The sequence below is a fragment of the Pelophylax lessonae genome, assembly GCF_965119305.1.
Source record: "Pelophylax lessonae genome assembly, chromosome: 4".
In the NCBI taxonomy this organism is placed as follows: Eukaryota; Metazoa; Chordata; class Amphibia; order Anura; family Ranidae; genus Pelophylax; species Pelophylax lessonae.
Genome location: NC_138771.1, coordinates 282,222,040 through 282,243,320, shown reverse-complemented (window position 1 = coordinate 282,243,320; position 21,281 = coordinate 282,222,040). Strand labels below are relative to the sequence as shown.

At 44.8% G+C, this 21,281-nt stretch overlaps 1 protein-coding gene across 1 annotated transcript in view; it reads left to right on the top strand.

Annotated features, from left to right (window-relative positions):
- TMTC3 (transmembrane O-mannosyltransferase targeting cadherins 3) overlaps positions 1-21,281 on the top strand; it is a 173,498-nt gene that overhangs the window by 21,300 nt on the left and 130,917 nt on the right. The window contains exon 2 of the mRNA XM_082255325.1: positions 12,704-12,922. Coding sequence (XP_082111451.1) covers positions 12,704-12,922 — 219 coding nt within the window. The remainder of the gene's footprint in view (positions 1-12,703; positions 12,923-21,281) is intronic.

Sequence of the window (21,281 nt, the reverse complement as noted above, 5' to 3'; positions counted from 1 at the left end):
AAATTAAGTCCTCCAAAGCTCCTTCAGCAGGCTTCAGGGGACGTTGGTCGGGCAAGCAAAAGCCCGCCCCCTCCAGACCTGAAGATAAATCGTCCAAAGCCTGAAGGTGCGCCCCCACCCATAACTGGGGTGGGGGGACATCTTCGCCGGTTCCCGGATCCATGGCTTTCCAGAATCCCGGACAAGTGGGTTTGCGAAGTCATAAGGTCAGGGTACAAGATCGAGTTTCGATCTCTCCCACCGGTGCGATTCTTCCCTTCCAATATCCGACTATCCCCGGATCGTCTAGAAGATCTGCGGAGAGCAGTCACGGTTTTACTACAACAAGGAGTGGTAGTCCACGTTCCTTGGACAGAACGTTTTCAGGGGTTTTATTTAAACCTATTTACAATACCCAGGAAAGAGGGCAAAGTGCGTCCAATTCTGGACTTAAGGGCACTCAATTCCTTTCTCAACATAAGAAAATTCAAGATGGAATCCATTCGCACAGTAGCAGCCTTCCTGCATCCAGGGGATGTCCTAGCGTCCATAGACATCAAGGACGACTATCTTCACATTCCCATTTTCGCAGGACATCAGCGGTTTCTACGCTTTTCCGTAGAAGAGAACCACTATCAGTTTGTGGCGTTACCTTTCGGTCTCGCCACGGCTCCTCGGGTCTTCACGAAGGTGTTGGCCCCAATGTTGGCACTACTGCGCCAAAGAGGCATATCGATTCTAGGTTACCTAGATGATCTCCTGCTTCATGCAGAGTCTCCTCAGACCCTGCTACAAAACATAGAAATTACTATAATTTCTTTACAGGAATTCGGGTGGCTGGTGAACCAGCAAAAGTCATTTCTGGTTCCCACCCAGAGGCTCGAATATCTGGGTCTAATTCTAGACACAGTCAGGACAAGAGTTTTCCTTCCGGTAGGGAAACTCTGGAAGATTCAATCAGCAGTCCAGTTGTTACTATCCAACAGCTGGTCTTCTCTTCGAACTTGCATGAGGGTTCTGGGGTTGATGGTGGCTTCCTTCGAAGCAGTCCCATTTGCCCAGTCCCATACCCGAATTCTTCAGCAAGAGATTCTTCTCAGATGGAATCGGAATCCGGAATCCCTGGACAATCGGATCCGATTGAGCAAACAGACCAGAGAGTCTCTGGTCTGGTGGCTTCGGTCTCCGATGCTCAGTCAGGGAAAGTAATTTCTGCCAATATATTGGACGATAGTGACCACGGATGCCAGTCTATCCGGATGGGGAGGAATTCTCGGTCAGTTATCTGTCCAGGGACTTTGGTCCCCGGAAGAATCCAGGTTGCCGATAAATGTATTGGAACTGAGAGCGATCAGACTTTGTCTGATTCACTGGACCGAGCAGCTCCAGGGCAGCCCGGTTCGGATCCAGTCGGACAACGCCACGGCCGTGGCTTATGTCAATCACCAGGGGGGCACCAAGAGTGTCCGAGCGGCCAAGGAAGTGGCTTGCATTCTTTGCTGGGCGGAACGATTTGTTCCAGCGATCTCTGCGGTGTTCATTCCGGGGGTGGAAAATTGGCAGGCAGATTATCTCAGCCGTCAGACTCTGGATCAGGGGGAATGGTCCCTCCATCCAGAAGTTTTCCACCAGTTGTGCCTACGTTGGGGCACCCCGGATGTGGATCTGTTGGCATCACGATTCAACAGGAAAGTACAGAGATTCGTGGCTCGCTCCCGTGATCCTCTAGCAGAGACCGCAGACGCACTGATCGCCCCGTGGGGGCAATGCCAGCTAATGTATGCCTTCCCTCCTCCTCGGGTTACTGCCAAGACTTCTTCGCAGGATAGAGGAGGAAGGAATTCCAGTAATCCTGGTAGCTCCGGACTGGCCTCGCCGAGCTTGGTACGCCGACTTGGTCAGACTGGTGGCGGATGTCCTGTGGAGACTTCCTCTCAGGGAGGACCTACTGTCTCAGGGACCGATCTTCCATCCTGCTTTACGATCGCTGGCTTTAACGGCCTGGCTATTGAGACCCAGGTGCAAGGGATTGTCAGCTTCAGTTATTCCTACTCTAGTTAAAGCAAGGAAAGCGACTTCCAGAAAGATTTATCATCGCACATGGAAGTCCTACATTGCATGGTGTGAACCTCTGGGGTTCCGTCCACGGTCTTATTCGGTTAGTCGAATATTAGCTTTTCTGCAACAAGGGGTTGAGCAGAAACTGGCCTTGAGCACTATCAAGGGTCAGGTCTCAGCATTAGCTATCTTCTTTCAGAAGCCTTTGGCTACTCATTCCTTGGTGCGGAATTACATCCAGGGGGTGCGACATCTGGCTCCGCCAGTGCGCGCGCCGTTACCACCCTGGGATCTTAATTTAGTATTGTCGGTTCTTCAGAAACCTCCCTTTGAAGATATTAGGGAGATTCCTCTACCTACGTTGTCCCAGAAGGTGGCCTTCTTGGTGGCTATTACTTCTGCACGCAGGGTGTCAGAACTGGCCGCTTTATCTTGTCGTTCCCCATATCTGGTGGTTCATGGAGATAAGGTGGTTCTTCGTCCGAACCCATCCTTCCTACCAAAAGTGGTTTCAGAATTTCATCTGAATGAAGAAATTGTATTACCTTCCCTGTGTCCTAAGCCCAGTCATCCTCGGGAGTTTGCTTTACACTCCTTGGATGTGGTCCGGGCGATCAGGGTATACTTGAAAACGACAGACTCGTTTCGCAAGACGGATTCACTTTTTGTGATCCCGGATGGACCCAAAAAGGGGTTGCCTGCATCTGCCGCGACTATTTCCAAATGGATCAGACAGACGGTGTTACAGGCTTATTCTATTAAGGGTCGGGAGCCCCCGTTCCTGTTAAGGCGCACTCCACTCGGGCACTTAGTGCGTCATGGGCCTTTCGCCATCAGGCGTCAGTGGTCCAGGTGTGCAAGGCGGCTACCTGGTCGTCGGTGCATACCTTTACAAAACATTATAAAGTTGATGTAATGGCATCGTCTGCCTCGTTTGGCCGCAAGGTTTTGCAGGCCGCCATTTGAGGAGACCAGTGGTCTACCTCGAGGGTTTTTTTCCGTTGGAATTTTTATTTGAGTCTCATTCTTTCTTTATAATGAGCCTTTAAAACTTCTAGTTTGGCACCGGTTGGGCCTTCTAGATTGGATTTTGATTTCTGTCAATCCCACCCCTCATTTGTGGCACTGCTTCTGGATGTCCCAGTTCTTGTGAATCAAGAAGACTACGTCTGTCAAAGAGCGACAGAGAAAATCGGATTTTTGTAAGATCTTACCGTAAAATCCTTTTCTCTTAGCTCATTGACAGACGTAGTACCCGCCCCTCTATCATTGAGTTGGGTTGGGTTAAATTCTCTGTTGCTGCTTTGTGAAAGAACTGAGGCCTTGTAGCAGAGAGAGGGAGGATATACCCTCTGGGACTGCCCCTAGGGTGGAGCCAGAACGTTTTTTCTTTTCTGCCTAGTCCTACTCCTGCGGAGACAATATAACCCAGTTCTTGTGAATCAAGAAGACTACGTCTGTCAATGAGCTAAGGGAAAAGGATTTTACGGTAAGATCTTACAAAAATCCGATTTTTTTTTTTTTTTTCTCTTTCAAATATTTTATTTTAATAATGCAAAAGCAAGAACATAAAGAAGATAACAATCGAAACATTTGCAATCTGGGTTACATAAGATTGTTGTACAATAAAGCAGATCCAACATTGATGACAATGCGTAGATGAGGCTAGAGTGAGAAATACAACAGAGATGTATCTGGGAGCTGTGATACCAAGTACGCACCAATTAAGTTAACAATAAGGAGAAGGACTGACTGCATAGAGTAATTACAGTCTAAGTTATGGCTAAAGAGTCCAAGCTCCCTCATAGCTGAGTAGGTGGGAGGAATCTACAGCATCGTCAGGTGGGTCAAGGACTGCATAGAAATATAGTACAAATTTGGACCTATCTAAGATAAAACTGACCCAGACTGCTGAACATAAGGAAGAAGAAAAGAACAGAGAGAGTGAAGCTAGAAAGGAAAGGTGAGGGAAGTAGAAAAAGGAAGAGAGAAAAGGGGGGAGGGGGAAGCAGCCGAACTCCAGAGAGGCACGCCCCAACCTCATGGCCTAAGTCAATCCCGGAACAAGGGATATTCCCACATAAGCAGCCCATGGTTCCCAAATCTTTTCAAACGTAGTTACCGTGTCTGTCAGGGATGCCACCATCTTTTCTTGGGACATAATCCACGTGATTTTGTTTCTGATTTGTCTCATGGGCACCTTTCGTTGCTTCCAGGCTGCGGCAATAGTCATTTTTGTGCCCAGAAAAATAAAAAATATTTGTTGTAGGTGTTTAGAAATCTTGGGCACTCTAGATCCCAGCAGGGCATAAGCCGCTCGTCTGGGGATTCTAAGTTCGGTGACTTTGAATATCATGTGGTGTACTCTATTCCATGTGCTCCGTAACCTCGGGCAATCCCACCACACGTGGAGCATGTCGCCAGGAACCCGGCATCCTCGGAAACATAGTGGAGAGGAGGAGGGAAACATTTTATGGACTCGCGCGGGTACTAAGTACCAGCGAGTTAAAACTTTTATATTTGCTTCTATCAAGGATATGTTTCTGATGCCCCTGAAAGAGCGGAAAAACATGTTTCCCCACTCCTCCACCCCCCACGCCTCCGCCAGATCCCTTTCCCATGCTTCCATGTAGGGTAGTTTGGAGTCTTCCGACATTAATGCTAAGTATATCAGAGATATGCCACCCCTTTGTGCCGCTGAGTTTCCGCACCACGTCTCATAGGCCGTGAAAGTAAATGGGGGAGTCATCCCTGTAGAGATCGAGCGCAGAAAATTAGAAATTTGCAGAAACCTATATGCTTCCGAGGTGGGCATCTGCAGTTTATCGTGACAATGTTTCAGAGTGTATGGGCCATTAGTGGTGAAAAACTGCCCTATGCGGTAGAGGCCTTTGTCGAGCCACCATTGAAATGCTTTGATGTTCAGGCCCGGAGGGAATTGTGGATTGTTGAATATATGTGAGAGCGGTTGGAGAGAGGATGTCAGAGCCGGCAGGGTTCGCAGAGAATCCCAGAGTGCAAAAGAAGCTGAGAGTGTGGGGGACAGTATGGGTGGTCTTTGTCTAGGGGAGGCCCAGAGGAGGAAGTCCAGAGTGTATGTCGGGACCGTCTGCCTCTCCATTTGAACCCAGTCCGGTTTTTCGTATCGGGAATATACTATTGAAAGTTGCGCTAGCCTCGCCGCCCGGTAATAAGCCCAAAAATTTGGTACGCCCAAACCCCCTTGTTTCCTAGGCCGGAACAAAACTTTGCGGTGCAGCCTATGCCCCGTTTTGCCCCAGATAAATTTAATTACTGTGTTTTGAAATTTTTTGAGCTGGTCCCTGATTATGGGAACAGGTAAAGCTCTAAATAGGTACAGGAGTCTGGGGAGTACATTCATCTTAATTGAGTTAATTCTGCCAAGCCAGGATAGGTTATAGGAAGACCAGTCCGTCAAGTCCCTCCCCAGGGATTGATAGATTGCTGTGTAGTTCAATTTGTGAAGGAGTTCAATTCTGGAAGGTAAATTTATGCCTAAATATTTAATGTGAGAGTTGCTCCACTTAAACTTAAATGAGGGCTGGAGTCGAAGAGCTTCTTGGGGATTGATGGATACATTAAGGATGGAAGATTTCGCGAAGTTCACCCGTAGGCTTGAGATTTTTGCAAATTTGTCTAATAAGGAACAAATGTTCGGAAGAGAAGTAGTGGGAGACGTAACGAATAGCAAGAGGTCATCTGCGAAAAGAGCACACTTATGTTCTGAGGGTCCGCAGGAAACCCCTTTGATGTTGGGATCCGCTCGGATAGCCAACGCCAAAGTTTCTATTGCTATTGCAAAAAGTAATGGTGAGAGGGGACATCCCTGTCTCGTGCCTTTGGAAATAGGAAAGGGGTCAGAGTAGAACCCCTGGTACCTAATCTTGGCTGTGGGTGTAGAATACAGGGAGTGCATGATACCTATGAATTTGGGACCAAAGCCCCATTTGGACAGTATCGCAAAGAGGTAAGGCCACTCGACTGAGTCGAATGCCTTCTGTAGGTCCACTGAAAGAAGGAGTCCTTCCTGACTCCCCAAGCCGTCCCAGCCTGATCCAAGTAGGGAGACAATGTCTATCGCCCTTCTAATTTGATCCGGGCCTTGCCTGCCTGGCATAAAGCCAACCTGGTCCTTGTGAATGTACGTTGTGATAAAAGAAGCCATCCTATTAGCTAAAATTTTGGTTAGTATTTTCAAGTCATTGTTAATCAATGATATCGGTCTGTAATTGCTCACCTCTCCAGGATCTGTGTCGGGCTTGGGGAGCACTGAGATGAAGGCTGAGTTACTATCTTTATCCAGCGGGTTGCCTGAATGAATCATGTTGAAGTACCTGGCCAGGTGAGGAGTTAAAGATTCTCGGAAGGTTTTATAGTAGATATTAGAAAACCCATCCGGACCAGGAGCCGAGCCCAGCTTAAGTGATTTAATCACCAATGCAATCTCCGCCTCCGTGAAGGGTGCATCTAGTAAATCTTTATGTTCGGTGGCAATGGCAGGGATACGGAGATCACAGAGGAAACTTTCTAAATCAGGGTCAGCCTCTGTTCTGTCAGAAGTATATAGTTTTTTGAAGAAATCCGCAAAGGCCGGCAGTATGCGTTTGGGATTCTGTGATTTCTGGCCCCCCGCAATAGAAAATTTAGGAATGTGGATCGAGCGAAATTGGGGACGCAGTTTAGAGGCTAGCATGGAACCTATTTTATCCTTATGATGGTAAAATTTGGCTCCCTGCCATCTCAGGTACTTTTCGGCCGAGCCGGTGAGAGCCAGGTTAAGAGTAGCTCTAGCTTCGTCTAAGACGCGCAAGGAGACCAAGGTAGGATCAGCTTTGTGATTGGAGAGAAGGGTAGAGTACTCTTGTTCCAATTTAGCGATATGAGCCCGTCTATCTCGTTTAAGTTTGGAAGACATTTGAATTAGTTTACCCCTAATAGTGGATTTGTGAGCCGCCCAAATAACCTCTGGGGAAACATCTCCTGTGTCGTTAAGAAGAAAATATTCAGAGAGCGACTTTTCAATCTCTGAGACTCTGCAAGGTTCGCTAAGTAGAGATTCGTTGAGTTTCCAGTGGAAGGCTGTATTAGTGGTGTGGGGTCGAGTTATCGTGGCCGCCACCATCGAGTGGTCCGACCAGACCGTGTCTTTAATGGAAGCGGACTGAACATACGGGAGAATAGAAGAGGATACAAGGATGTGATCAATACGCGCATACGTCTGGTGTGGATGGGAGAAGTGAGTATAGTCTTTGGTCGTGGGATTCATTTCCCTCCAGCAATCTATCAATCCCGTTTGGTTAAGCAATTTTGCCAGTTTCACACTATGTGTTGGGGGTCTTAGTGACTGGGAACCTGGCGGTCTGGACTTGTCCAAGCTAAAGTCAAAGGCCGTGTTGGAGTCACCACCAAAGATTAAGTGGCCCTCTAGATGTGGGAGGAGCCGTTGGAACATGGATTGAAAAAATTTAACCTGATTGAGATTAGGGGCGTAATAAGATGCAAAAGAGAATAGTTGCCCGTCGATCGTGCCTTTAACAAGCAGAAATCTACCGTCCGCATCTGCAAATTCCGAGATCAGGTTGAATCTACAAGATTTAGCGAATAAAACAGCCACGCCGCGTGTTTTGTTGTTTGCATTTGCTAAGAAGAATGTGGGAAACTTGGCATGGAGGAATTTGGGTCTATACGTCTTCGGGAAGTGCGTTTCCTGAAGCATAAGAACATCAATTTTCCTATGATGCATTTCCTGGAACGCTTTCCTGCGTTTCACAGGGGAATTAAGACCCTGAGCGTTATGAGTGGCTATGCGGAGACGTGGAGCGGGAACCTTAGAAGAAGACATCCTGTTTGGAGGAAGGAAGCCCATGGAACATTAAACCACTTACCCCCAGTGTGTCCACAACATGAGAGACATTGGGAATCCGAAACGGAGTAGCTTTAGGGATGTTGAAAGATGTTGGCCCATCCCTCCGGAGCTCGGCTGCAATGGAAGAAGGGAAGAGGGAGATGAGAAAAAAGTGGAAAAGTGAAAGTAGAGGTGGCAGACCATCGTCCAAAACGGACCTGAGTGAGCGGATTGTGGTCTGCATCAATCCGCTCCGAGGCATAGAAAAGTGCCCGACACCCAGTCCTGGGTGACGGGGAGCTGTCACGCAGGAGACAACCAATAAAGGGAATCTCCCGGCGACAGGTGGAGGCGGCACGAGACCACCCCGACAGGGCTCCCGCCCATCTGAAACATGCTGAAAAAGAAAAATAATACCAAAGTATGCATGCAAGGTGACCAACATTACATTAAAGTGAACTTGAAGGCAGTACAAACTTATAACAAGCCTGGAATGAAAACAATAACGGCTTAGCCAAAAATATGGTTACTGCGAAAATGTTAAAAGGCAGTAAGAAACTCGACGGGAACATTAGATGTTCCCGGCCCCTCATAAAAATTTGTGACCAAGGGAAAAAGAAGTCCAAAAACAGGAGTCTGTTTCCAAAAGGAAGGGGAAAAAAAAAAAAAAAAGGGCGGGCAAGATAACCGGTATAGCAAGTCAATTGACTAATTGGGAAGTCAGGTGGGACCTGAATGATAACAAACTTCAGAGAGAAGTAACTGTAGAGAACCACGTCCTCGTGGATGGAAGATGTTGAGGAGTAGCTGGGGAGATCATGGAGGATTACAGTCTTTGGAGCGTTTGAACTTGGCCTGGGTCCACACAGGTGTCAGAGGGCTCGTTGGGATCGGGCGCTTAGATGAGCTTGAGCTGGTGGATGGACTCTGTCGTTCCGGCGGCTGTGGTAGAAGATTAAGGTGAAGGAGTAGCCTTTCACCCTCATGAAGACTGGAAAAGGAGTGGGTTTTGTTCTTGTGGGAGAACTTAAGAGCAAATGGGAAGGCCCACCAGTACTTTATTTCTTTTTGCGAAAGGACGGTTAGCAATGGTTTCAGTGCTCTTCGTCTTTGAATAGTGGATGGGGCTAGATCCGTAAAGATTTGGACTGGATGACCCATACAGGTAAGCTGAGGGGCATTCCTGGCCCTTTTGATGATCTCCTCCTTCACCGAGTAGAAGTGTGGTTTAACAACCACATCTTTAGGGCTGCCGTCCTTTCTGGGGGGGCCTAGGGCCCTGTGGGCTCTGTCCAGTTCTAGCTTGTGGTCCGGGATCCCCGGAATAAGGTCCTTGATCAGGCTGTGAATAGCTGCGGGAATGTCAGTGACCGTGTCGGGAAGACCCCTCAGTCTGAAATTTTCCCTACGCGATCTGTTTTCCAAGTCTTCAACTTTGAATAAGGCAGAGTCCAATTGTTCTTGGAGTGTTTGGATCAGACCGGTATGCTGGTTGGTCTTGGCTACAGTCATGTCTAATTTGTTTTCAATCAGCTCCATGCGCGACCCCAGGTTCTGGAGGTCTACCCTAAGGTCAGAAGTGATTTTGAAAGCTACCTGAGCTAGTCCTGAATCCAGAAGGGCCGCCATCCTGGAGAGGATATCATCTGGCAGTGGGGATGCAGACCTGGCAGCGTCACACAGGCCGGGGCGGTCCTGGCACGCAGTGGGTGAGACACAGGCCGGGGACAGTGAGTATTCTTCCGCCATCCGTCCCAACAGGGATTCTGTGGATGCTGGGGATGGGGTGAGGAGCAAGTGTGTACTCACTGTGCCCCGTGGAGTGAGGTGCTGAAAGCCTTCTGTGATCGGGACGGCCGGAGTCGGATCTCCCTCCTCCATGTCTGTCATCTGAGGCGCCGGATCCGCCATCTTGAGAGGAGCGGTCTCTGCTATTGCTGCCTGGTACTGTGGTCTGAGGTCCCTCTTGGCTCGGTTATGGGACATGTACTGGGTCCTTAAGTCTAGGGGCTGCCGATCCTGTGTTTCTCGGCGCTGGGAGTGGTTGGTCACCGGCTTGGGGCGGGAGACAATGTCGGGGTGCCACGCAGCTCCGGGCCTAGTCGGCCATCTTGGAGGGCTCCATCCCCTGGGTAAGTTTCAATGTCATGGGTGGGGCGGAGGTTGCATCGGCTGGCTGGCCTTTGGTGGTGTCTTGGGGTAGCCTAGAGTATATGTGAGAGGAGGCCTCACCAAATCCCCAACCTCGGCTGGCTGCTGCTCCGTGGAGGTCCGCGGCCGGACGCCGCTCTAAGCGAGACCCCGGCTTCTAGGCCCGACTAGGCCGCAGCCACCGATCTGCTCCTGGGGGTCCGTTCGGGAGGATTTTTGGCCAGGCAGGACCCTTAGGGCCTAGGGGTGCTTGGTAGCTGTCGATTCTTTGAGGGAAGCTACCGGGCCAGCCGCTTCTCAGACGTCCGCGGCCGGATGCCGCGCTAATCGAGGCCCCGGCTTCAGGTCGCGACTAGGCCGCAACCCGCCGATCCGCCCCCGCTGGTGTAATGTCAGAAATTTTTGGCCAGATAGTGTCCAACAGGGTTGGGGAAGCTCTGTGGGTAATGACAGCCCCCCAGATGCAGCCAAGACGGAGGATTGACGTCGATTAGAATGTGGAACCGGCGGAGCTCCTGTTCCACACGTCCGTCTTGGTTCCCTTCCGGCTATATCCTCCGATTTTTTGTTTTTTACAAGATCGATTGCCACTTCCTTACCGTCAGCCCGCAATGTACTGCTGGCGAATGGCTGCTGTACACAAAGCGACGTACCCATATGTTGCTGCCCACTTCCAGGTTTAGGGCCCACGCATGCACGCTGCCCAGCACCTGCTGTGATTGTACACAGTGGGAGCCTGTTGGCAAGTCCTGACCAATGATTTAAGGCCAGGACCTGCTGATCGGCCCTGTGCAATCTCAGGCCAGAGCTCTGTGTTGGTAAACACAGAGCTTTGTACAGAGGGAGCGAGATTCAGTAGTAAAAGCAGAACACTTCACACAATTGACATAGTTAGGCATGCAGTTAACCCTTTGTTTGCCTTAGATGTTAACCCTTCCCAGCCAATGTTATTACAGTATAGTGCAGCACAGTCTTATATAAACCCTCTAAAGATGGAACAGATATATCAAATTATTAACTGTAAAATGACCCAGTAACAGTCAGATAAATAAGGAGAGACAGTCCATAGCTTGAAGTATTGCTGGAGAGAAGAGTCCACACATGGTCTGGTGAACAAAACAATGTGTGACTTCAGTGCTCATAGCTTCCCATCACCAAGCAATATCTGCCTCTCACCTCAATAACAAGACCCTGCAGGGTCAAAACGCTTATCGAATCCAATTCACAGGGAACACAGCTCCAGACACTCAATCATCAGGTAATGCAAACCAATCTTCACAGAAGGATAAGGTTGCTATAATACGATAATCCAGGGTGTCTCCCGCGAAATATGAAAGAAAACCAAAGGGATCTAGTGCTCTCTGTATGTTTGTTAGTTTTATTGTAGCCAAAAAAGAATTGCACTTGCATTGTATCCATTGTAAAAAGCATTGGTAGTTTGCAGAGCGTGCAGTGTGCTGTCTCTTCCTGGGCGCTAGAGATGGCCGTGGATCACATGACCTTCCCCCGTACGTGTTACGTCTGGGTGGGCGGGACTTCCCCGCTGACGAAGTCCCGCCCACCCGGACGTAATGTGTCCACGTGTGGACTCTGCTCTCCTGCAATACTTCAAGCTATGGACTGTCTCTCCTTCTTTATCTGACTGTTATTGGGTCGTTTTACTGTTATTAATTTGATATATCTGTTCCATTTTTAGAGGGTTTATATAAGATTGCGCTGCACTATGGTTTATTATTTATGTTAAAGGTGTTCAGATTGCCCTTGAGTGTCAGCCGCTGGTCTACACATTGATAATGCATTCAGCGCTGAATCTTTTTTTATATTTTAAGTAACATTATTATAGTGACAGTGTATAGTTTTCTCTGATCACTGTATTAATATCAGAGGCAGATTGACTATCGCAGTCCCATTATAAGTGTTTATATGTAGCTGATCACCGCCATTCCATTAGCAGTATCAAAAGAAAAAGAAAAATGTGTGATCACGGCGTTCTGCCCACGATCCGAAACGGAGCCTAACCAATGTCTCCAGCTTGTTAGAAAATGTAATTCTAAAAGCTAAACTCCCCCTCATTGTTTTGTGATTAATCCTAGCTCTTAACATTGGGGTTTATTTACTAAAGCTGGAGAGTGCAAAATCAGTCTCACTTCTGCATAGCAGCCATCAGCTTTCAGGTTTTATTACCAGAGCTTAATTGAACAAAGTGGGGTTAGAAGCTGAATGGTTTCTCTGCAGAAGTGAGCCTGGTTTTGCGCTCTCCAGCCTTAGTAAATAAACCCCATTGTGTGTAGCCAGGGAAAACGGGTACATCGTGTCCAGCTTTTCTGTGTCCACCAATGTTTGTTTTCTTTAACTATTAATGCAGAAAAAAGACAAGACATATATTCATGTTGTGTATCTCAATTGCAATAAAAAAAAAAAATTGACATTTTATCACTTGTTTTGTTGTTTCATTGCATGTTACAGCAAGTACATAATGATCACCAGCTGGACTTTGTTAAAAAGATGTGTTTCTACTACAAAGCAATAGTTTTAGACATAACTCTGGTCAGGATGATTGACATTTCTTTCCTTCTTGTATTTTATGTGTTGTATTTCTATACCTGACATACCTGTATGTCATTTATCATCTTCCCTGTATCTTTTTAGGAGAGAAGTCATAAATCGTATCGCCCACTAACAGTCCTGACCTTTCGTCTGAACTATTTGTTCAGTGAATTAAATGCAGTCTCCTACCATCTTCTAAATCTGCTTCTCCATGCTGTGGTATGCGTCATTTTCTTGAAGGTTTGCAAACTATTCCTGGACAATCAAACAAGCCTGGTTGCAGCTCTTCTGTTTGCTGTTCACCCAATACATACTGAAGCTGTAAGTATTGAATTCTTTCTTCATTTCCATCTTTTTCTGGTTGTATTTATTCACACGTGTTCTGTTGAAAACATTATGTAATCGAAGCCACATCTTCAGTTCTTATCAGTGCCAGAAAGTTACCCAAACATCTAAATCTACACCGGTAGCACAAACGCCTTAATCCAATTACCATGGAGTCTGTCATGGCAGATATTAAAGAGGAGTTACGCTGCCCTTCCCTCCAAAAAATTAAGCCAGCAGCTACAAATACTGTAGCTGCTAATGTTTAAAATTTAAAATTAGGACACCTACCTGTCCAGTGATCCCGCCATGTTGGCACCCCAGCCATCTTTCCAATCGGCTCTCGGGTGCTGCCACCGCCATTTGTTGTAAGGGAGACCGTCAGTGAAGCCTTGCGGCTTCACAGCCGGTTCCCTACTGTGCATGCGCGAATCGCGCTTCACTTTGTGAATGGCCCTGCAGCGTTGAAAGGAGGAGGGGTCCTAACTTCCAAGGGACCTCATCACGGCGAGGTCTCCCAGAAGTAGGGACAGGTACCTATCAAAAACGGGTACCCCCCCCAAAAAAAAAGTGGCAAATGTGGCAGCGGGAGGGGTAATGAAGCAAACAAGTGGAGCTTCCCCTTTTGAGTGGAGCTCCGCTTTGATTATCCAAGAGCAGAACGAAAGGTGTGATGGTTGTGGAATCGCCCTATTCTGGTTACACAATCCCATCACTACTGTTAGGAAGCTTGCATAGGTGCTAATTGTTCGATTCCCTTGGCTGAAAGTTTGAATTGTTGTCAGATTGCCCAGGTAGAGATTTTAACCCCTTCCCACCGATAGTATGTACTGGTATATATGCAGCCTCACTGGACTGGGCTTTTTTTCCCTAGGGGTTGCAGATACGTTACCTTGAAAGTATTCATACGCCATGAAGTTTTTTGTGTTGCAACCAAAAACTTAAATGTGTTTTGTTGGGATTTTATGTGATAGACCAACACAAAGTTGTACATAATTGGGAAGTGGAAGGAAAATGATAAATGGTTTTCACTTTTTTTTAAAAGAATTAAATATGAAAAGTATTGCATGCATTTGTATTCAGCCCTCCTGGGTCAATACTCCCATAGAACCATCTTTCACTGCAATTACATCTGCAAGCCTTTTTGAGTATGTGTCTCTACCAGCTTTGCACATTCTAGAGTGACATTTTTCCAAGTCTTTTGCAGACTCTAAACTTCTAAAATTGCTCTGTATTTGGCTCCATCAATTTTCCCATAAACTCTGACCAGCTTCGCTATCCCGACAACATGATGCTGGCACCACCATGTTTTAAGGTGGGGATGGTGTGTTCAAGGTGATGTGCGGTGTTAGTTTTCCGCCACACATAGCGTCTTGCTTTTAGGCCACAAAGTTAAATTTTGGTCTCATCTGACCAGAGCACCTAATTCCACGTTTGCTGTGTCCCCCACATGGCTTCTCCCAAGCTGCAAATGGGACTTCTTATCGTTTTCTTCTTTCTTCTTGCCACTCTTCCATAAAGGCCAGTTTTGTGAAGGGCACGACTAATAGTTGTCCTGTGGACAGATTCTCCCACCTGAGCTGTGGATCTCTGCAGCTCCTCCAGAGTCACCATTGGCCTCTTGGCTGCTTCTCTGATTTAATGCTCTTCTTGCCCGGCCTGTCCATTTAGCTGGACGGCCATGTATTGGTAGCTTTACAGTTGTGCCATACTCTTTCCATTTTCGGATGGATTGAACAGTGCTCCGTGAGGTGTTCAAAGCTTTGGGTTAATGTTTTTATACCCTAACCCTGCTTTAAACTTCTCCAGCTTTATCCTTGACCTGTCTGGTGTGTTCCTTGGTCTTCATAATGCTGTTCATTAAGGTTCTCTAACAAACCTCTGAGGGCTTTACAGAACAGCTGTGTTTATACTGAGAATAAATTGCACACAGGTGAACTGTATTTACTAAATAGGTGACTTCTGAAGGCAATTGGTTCCACTAGATTTTAGTTGGGGGTATCCGAGTAAGGGCCCTTTCACACAGGCTTTCCGATCAGGTCCGCCTGTCAGTTTTTCAGCCTGACCTGATCTAACCCTCCATCCACCCCTATGGAGCGACGGATGTCAGTGGTGACATGTCTGCTGACACTGCCACAATCCGATCTGATCCTATCCGCCAAATCCAGACGGATGGTGACCATTTTTCCCATCCGTCTATCGGATGGGATGAAAACGGACAGGCGGTCCCCATAGAAGAGTGCGGAGACGGATCTGTCATTCGCCTGCTCAGCAGGGATAAACCGATCAATCCCCGACGAGCATGCGGATTCTGTCAAACGGTGTGAAAGGGTCCTAAAGGAGCCTGTATACAAATGCACGCCACACTTTTCAGATATTTTATATGTAAAAAAAAAATTGAAAACCATTTTCCTTCCACTTCACAATTGGGTGCCACTTTGTGTTGGTCTATCACATAAAATCCCAATAAAAGTTACTTTTTTTGTTGTAACATGAAAGTTTGTGAAAAATTTCAGGGGGTATGTATACTTTTTCAAGGCACTGTACCTCTTTGTGCTGGGAGCGTGCTACACAGCACTCTCCCATCAGAGACCGGGCTCTCATGCTAAGGATCAGGACTCCCAGTTCTGGGTCAACTGATCGCTCTGATAGCCTCTGATTGGCTATGGTCAGTCACTGAAAGCTCACCCCTGTGTTTACTTCCTCTTCTGAACCTTGTATCTTCCTCTCCTTGCAGGAGATGAATGTAAATTATAAAAAAAAAAAAAAAAATTTATAGATCACGGTTAGATCTAGGACTGTGACAGGGTTAGTGTTTAGGTCAAGGCAGGGGTCAAAGGTTGAAGTCAGTTTTTTTGGAAGAATTTTTTTTTTTTTAAATTTAGTATTCATGTTGGGAAAATGTGCACCATTGCTTCTGGGCCCTACTACGGATACAAACCACAAATAACCCACACGTGTGGTATCTCTGTGATCGTCAGGAGCAGCAGAATTTATTCTGGGTCATTCTTTAGTGGTAAATTATGGTAATGACAAATATGCAGCTAAGTTAAATTTTTTTTTTTTGTTTTTTTTTGTTTTTTTGTTTTTTTCTATTCTAGTCCAGTTTTCTTTTTTAATAATAAATAAAAAAAAAAAAAATTTAACCACCAGAAGAGAGTGCAATCTTTCTTGGTTGGGGGGGGGGGGGGGGGGTACTGTATATTTCACCTGGATATACAAAGCAAATGTGACAATATGTACAAATTTACTAACATGTCAAAGTTGCAAAGTTATGTTCAGGCATTACCATTTGTTTTACCCTCAGTCCTTATATGGTCCCACCTGTCCAAAGTGTTCAATTTACATTTTCAAAAAAAATAGCCCCTTTTTTTCCTTTTTTGAAGGGTAAAAAATATAACCTGTACAATTAATACAAAAGCCATATTTGAATATTATTAAAAATACTTATCTTTTTCAATCAGCTGCCATAGTTTTCTGTAAAAATGAATTGAATGTGGCAACTTAGAGGCGTTCCTCCAGAAAAGTAATTACCTGCTTGTATGATTGGCTCATTCATTTTCTCAGAAGTTTGTTCTAAGTAACATTTTAGACATTCCTTATAATAGAAATTAAGGATTTGGTGAGATACAAAGGTTAAAGTGGGTTCTAAAGGCAGAATGCTTTTTTTTTTTTTACCTTACTGCATTCTATGCATTAGGTAAAAAGCCTTCTGGGTGCAGTCCCCCCCCCCCCCTTATATTTACCTGAGCCCCATCTCGATCAGGGGATGTGCATGAAAACATCCACTCTCCCATGTCTCTCTTCCCTCAGCGACTCATACAGCAGCAGGAGCCATTGGCTCCTGCTGCTGTCAATCACAGCCAGTAAGTCCATCACAGTGAGCCAATGAGGAGAGAGCAGGGGCAGGGCAATGGACAATGTCCATTCACAGGAGCGTGGCTCAGAAGTGAGCCTGCTCGAGTGACTCTAAAGCAAGAGGCTTGCTATTTGGAGCACTCGACATGGGGAAGGCGCCAGGACCACCAGCCAGGCTCTAACAGAGAAAACCATTGCACAGAGCAAGTGAGGTATACCATTTTTGTTAATAAAAAAAAAAAAATACATAAAATGTTTTTTTTATAGAGATCCAGATAATGCAGCTTTCCTCATTAGAAATTGCCTCAGATAATTCTATTCAAAAGGCAAACAGTCTAGTAAAAACAGCTATTTCTTTACAGCAACAAAAGGTAATCTCAATAATAAAGAACCAGTCCTAGTGAGGCCTTGGTCAACTAAGGATATGAATGCCCCCTAAAGCCTGTGCGGCCATAGTAACTTTGTATTTGAAGAACACTGCATGTGAATACTTGGGGAAAGACTAGCCCCAACCAAACATACATGGATTGACTAGATGTGTAATGGTCAGATGAGACTAAAATTGAATTATTTAGCCTCCGCACCAAACTATATATGTCTGGTGGAAGTCCAATCCAGCTCACCATCCAAATAACCATTCCTACAGTAAAGCCATGTAGGTGGTAATATCCAGGTATGGGGGTGTTTCTCTGCAGCAGGGAATAGTGCACTTGTCAGGATAGAAGATAAATGGATGGGGCAAAATGCCATCAAATTCTTGAGGAAAATCCGTTGCCCTCTGCCAGAAACTTGTCGATAAGGTTTACTTTCGAACATGAAAATGACCCAAAACACACAAACAATAACAGAAAGAGAAAAAGGTGAATGTCCTTGGCTTAGTCAGAGCCCAGACTTTAAACTGCATTGAAAATCTGTGGAATGACTTAAGCCCCGTACACACAATCAGATTATCGAACGATCTGTCATTCGTTTTTTGTGGCATGCTAGTCTGATGTGGAAAATGAAGAGGTTTTTTTCATACGAATTTTCCTGTACGACAGAATTCTACTTTAGAAGTGATGTCATGTGTTGGATTGCTTTGTATGTGTTCTTTCGTCTCTGAGCATGCCTAGTCTTGCTCTTAAGATTTTTTTTCTGTCGAAATCTGTACTAATGAGACGAAAATCGGACGTTGTATTACGGACAACAAAAATTTTATAGCCTGCACATCAGGATTTTGTCAGCCGAAAAGTCAGTCGGCTGTCGAAAGCATCGTACTAACAATCCGAAAATCGACAGATCGGTCGTCGGACGAAATTTCCCTTCAGATTTTCTTATTGTGTGTACGGTCCTTTAAAGATAGCAGTCCACAAACGGTCATCATCAAATGTAATTAAACTTGAGCAGTTCTGCAAAGAAGAGTGGGCAAATATTGTAAAGCCTAGAAGTGCAAAGCTAGTAGAGACATATACAAACAGCCTCAAGGCTGTAATTAAAGCAAAATGTGGCTCAACAAAATGTTTTCTTCTGTCTGTCTGTCTGTCTGTCTGTCTGTGAAAAAAAAAATGTTGTAGCCGTTCCTCCAGTCCAGTGAATCTGCATGTACATTTGTTCTGTGCATAATGGGCAAAAGCTAATGTTAGGCTATTTTCTCTTCTGAATGTTCTTTTTATAAGCTGTAGTAAAATACTGCATTCCATTACAGCCACTAGATGGAGCTAGATGAATGGCTAATTATACATTTTATGAATAGACCCCTTAGTGTTGTGCTTTCTTAGTTTGAGCAGCCTTTGGTAAATCAGTAGTTGACTGACTACGTACAACAGAACAACCTACTTCTTAGTCCAGACTCCTAATCTTCAACACTTTTCTGTTGTAAGAAAAAACATCACAAAACAAGTTTTGTGTTGATTAAAGTTTAGTATTCATTTTAGAGGACTGTCGGGTGGTTATGGCTAGGTTGGGAACTCCAGCCAAGCATTCTTGCGTGCACGGTTGCAATAAACGTTACCTTTCAATTAATGTAACACCTTGTATAGCCATGTTTCACAATATTATTATTATATAGGATTGATATATCGCCGACCAGTTAATGCAGCACTTTACAACTTGAGGGTAGACAGTACAAATACATACACTTGTAATACAGTAGGAATCAGCGGGCTCTGCTTGTTAGAGCTTACAATATTCACTTCTAAGTCTTTGATAATTGAAAACTGTGTGTGATGCATACGCTAATCAGAAAATAACTTTTATCCAAGTGGTTTGTGAAAAATTGTTAAAAGGCTTATTGTCCAAATCCGTATGCCATTACTAGTGGATGTTGGTGTTTATAGCTAATGTCCGTTACTTAAAGTGTCACTAATCCCACATCCTAAAAAAACTATCAATTAATGCTGTATTATATGCTGTTCATGCTCTGTCCCTATGAGATTAGTTTTCTGTATTCTGAAAAAAACCTGGTTGATCCTGCTGTTCTCTCTCCATCTTCTGTTCATGTCCACAATTCAGCTAAGAATTTTGCAGAGCAGTTGGGCAACTCATGCTCAGTTTTCCGTAAGTTTCTATGCCGAGCATTTCCTCCCTAACTCATCTGAGCAGCTTATGTGATTTATAGATTTACATGTGGGTGTTTTATACAGTGGTAAATGACAGCCCACTTCCTCCTTCTCTATGCCCACTAACCAGCTAAATATAATAAGCGCAGGATGTTGCATGTAGATTAATGGAGGATTCACCTCCCTCTCATTTCAGGATACACGCTGGGGGTGGGTGTGACACAGCCTGTATACAAAGACAAGGAAAACTCACTGCTTCAGGTGAATCAGGAAGCCTGATGATATACAGGTGCACGCCTCGGTTTGCCTCCACAGACAATCAATGTAGAAGAAATGGCTGCACTCCAAGTATAATCAAAATCCTGGTTTATTAACCAAACATCTCAATGTAGCAAAAAAACACATTGGGATGTTTGGTTAATAAACCAGGATTTTGATTATACTTGGAGTGCAGCCATTTCTTCTACATTGACACAGCCTGTGACTAGCAAATATTTGTCTGCACCATTTTATTGCCAAAAAATAATAAACTGTATTACATTGGCATACAAATATATATTTGAAATAAAATCTTTATTTGATATTCTTTTAGTAATCTGTATTCAAAGGGCTGTATTTTATTTTTGAACATGTGACTAGCAGCACAGGCCTAGAAGTTCTTCCTGCTTATGTTTCCCTGCAGACAGGGAAAGATCTGGGTCATGTAATAGCTGTATATTAGGGAAAGGGTACTTGGATGTTTTTTTTTTTTTTTTTTTTTTTCAATTAAAATAATAATGCAGCGCCATCATCTCCATACAGAAATAGAAGAGACAATGTACAGTATATTTAATAGTGGGTTTAGTATCACTTTAAATATCCTTGGGGCAACTCACAACACTTCCACTCATTTTCACTAAATTTCTTTAAAGTTATGCAACCTTCCTTTGCCATCTCTTGGCCACTGGCACTTCTACAGCTGTCCTTTTGAGCACTATCTTCACCTTCCAAAGCCCTGCATTTCTGGTGTGCGGTTTCACCTATGCATTAAGAGATGTTACCCACTAATCTGAAACTTCAGCTGGAGGAGTTCCAAGTATGCACACAATCAAGCCAGCCACTAGAGGCCAATCTAAGTAGGCAGCTCTAAAAGGCCATGGCATATGCAGAGGCTGTTCAATATATATATATATATATATATATATATATATATATATATATATATATATATATATATATATATATATATATATATATATATATATATATAAAATATTTCACAATGTCATTGGCCGGGACTGTCAAATACTGGACTCGGTGGGCCGATGTATGCTTTGTGTCATGACCTTAGACTGACACAAACAGTATACTAGATTTTGAGTTGTACTTCTAAATAATGCACTAAATGATGTTCACTAACAACCCGCTGTGCTAAAACTAAAATGCAGATTAGGTGTTGAAGGATAATGGGAATATGGAGGTTTGCCAAAGCTCAGATCACACAATAAACCAAATCCTTTTTTTTTTTTTTTTAATTTTGATTCTTCCTAGTACTTCTAATTTCAGATGTTTCCATTTTATGTAGATTTAGAGAAATGAATAGCATATGTAACTAGGCGATTGGGGGGGGGGGGGGGTCTAAAGATGTTTAACTTCAAAAAGGTTAGCCTTGAAAACGTACTATGATTGTACAAAGGAATACATGTGTTAACCACAGTATTGGTCAAATCCAAGGAAGGAGGTAGTGCACATTTCTCAAAACCTACAGCTGGGACTTATTTTAACACAAGCACACATTCTTTGACTCCTTCTGTGCTGCTGGCTCTTTAAATAGAATTGACTGGCTTTTGAGGTTTACATTTCATAGCTGTGTTTCAGATACTCTAAAACATATGTCCAGTCACTTTGTTAACCTTGTTGATTTGTTATACTATCTCTCGTGCTTTCAAAATAGTTAATTTAAAAATGAAATGCCTTTGATG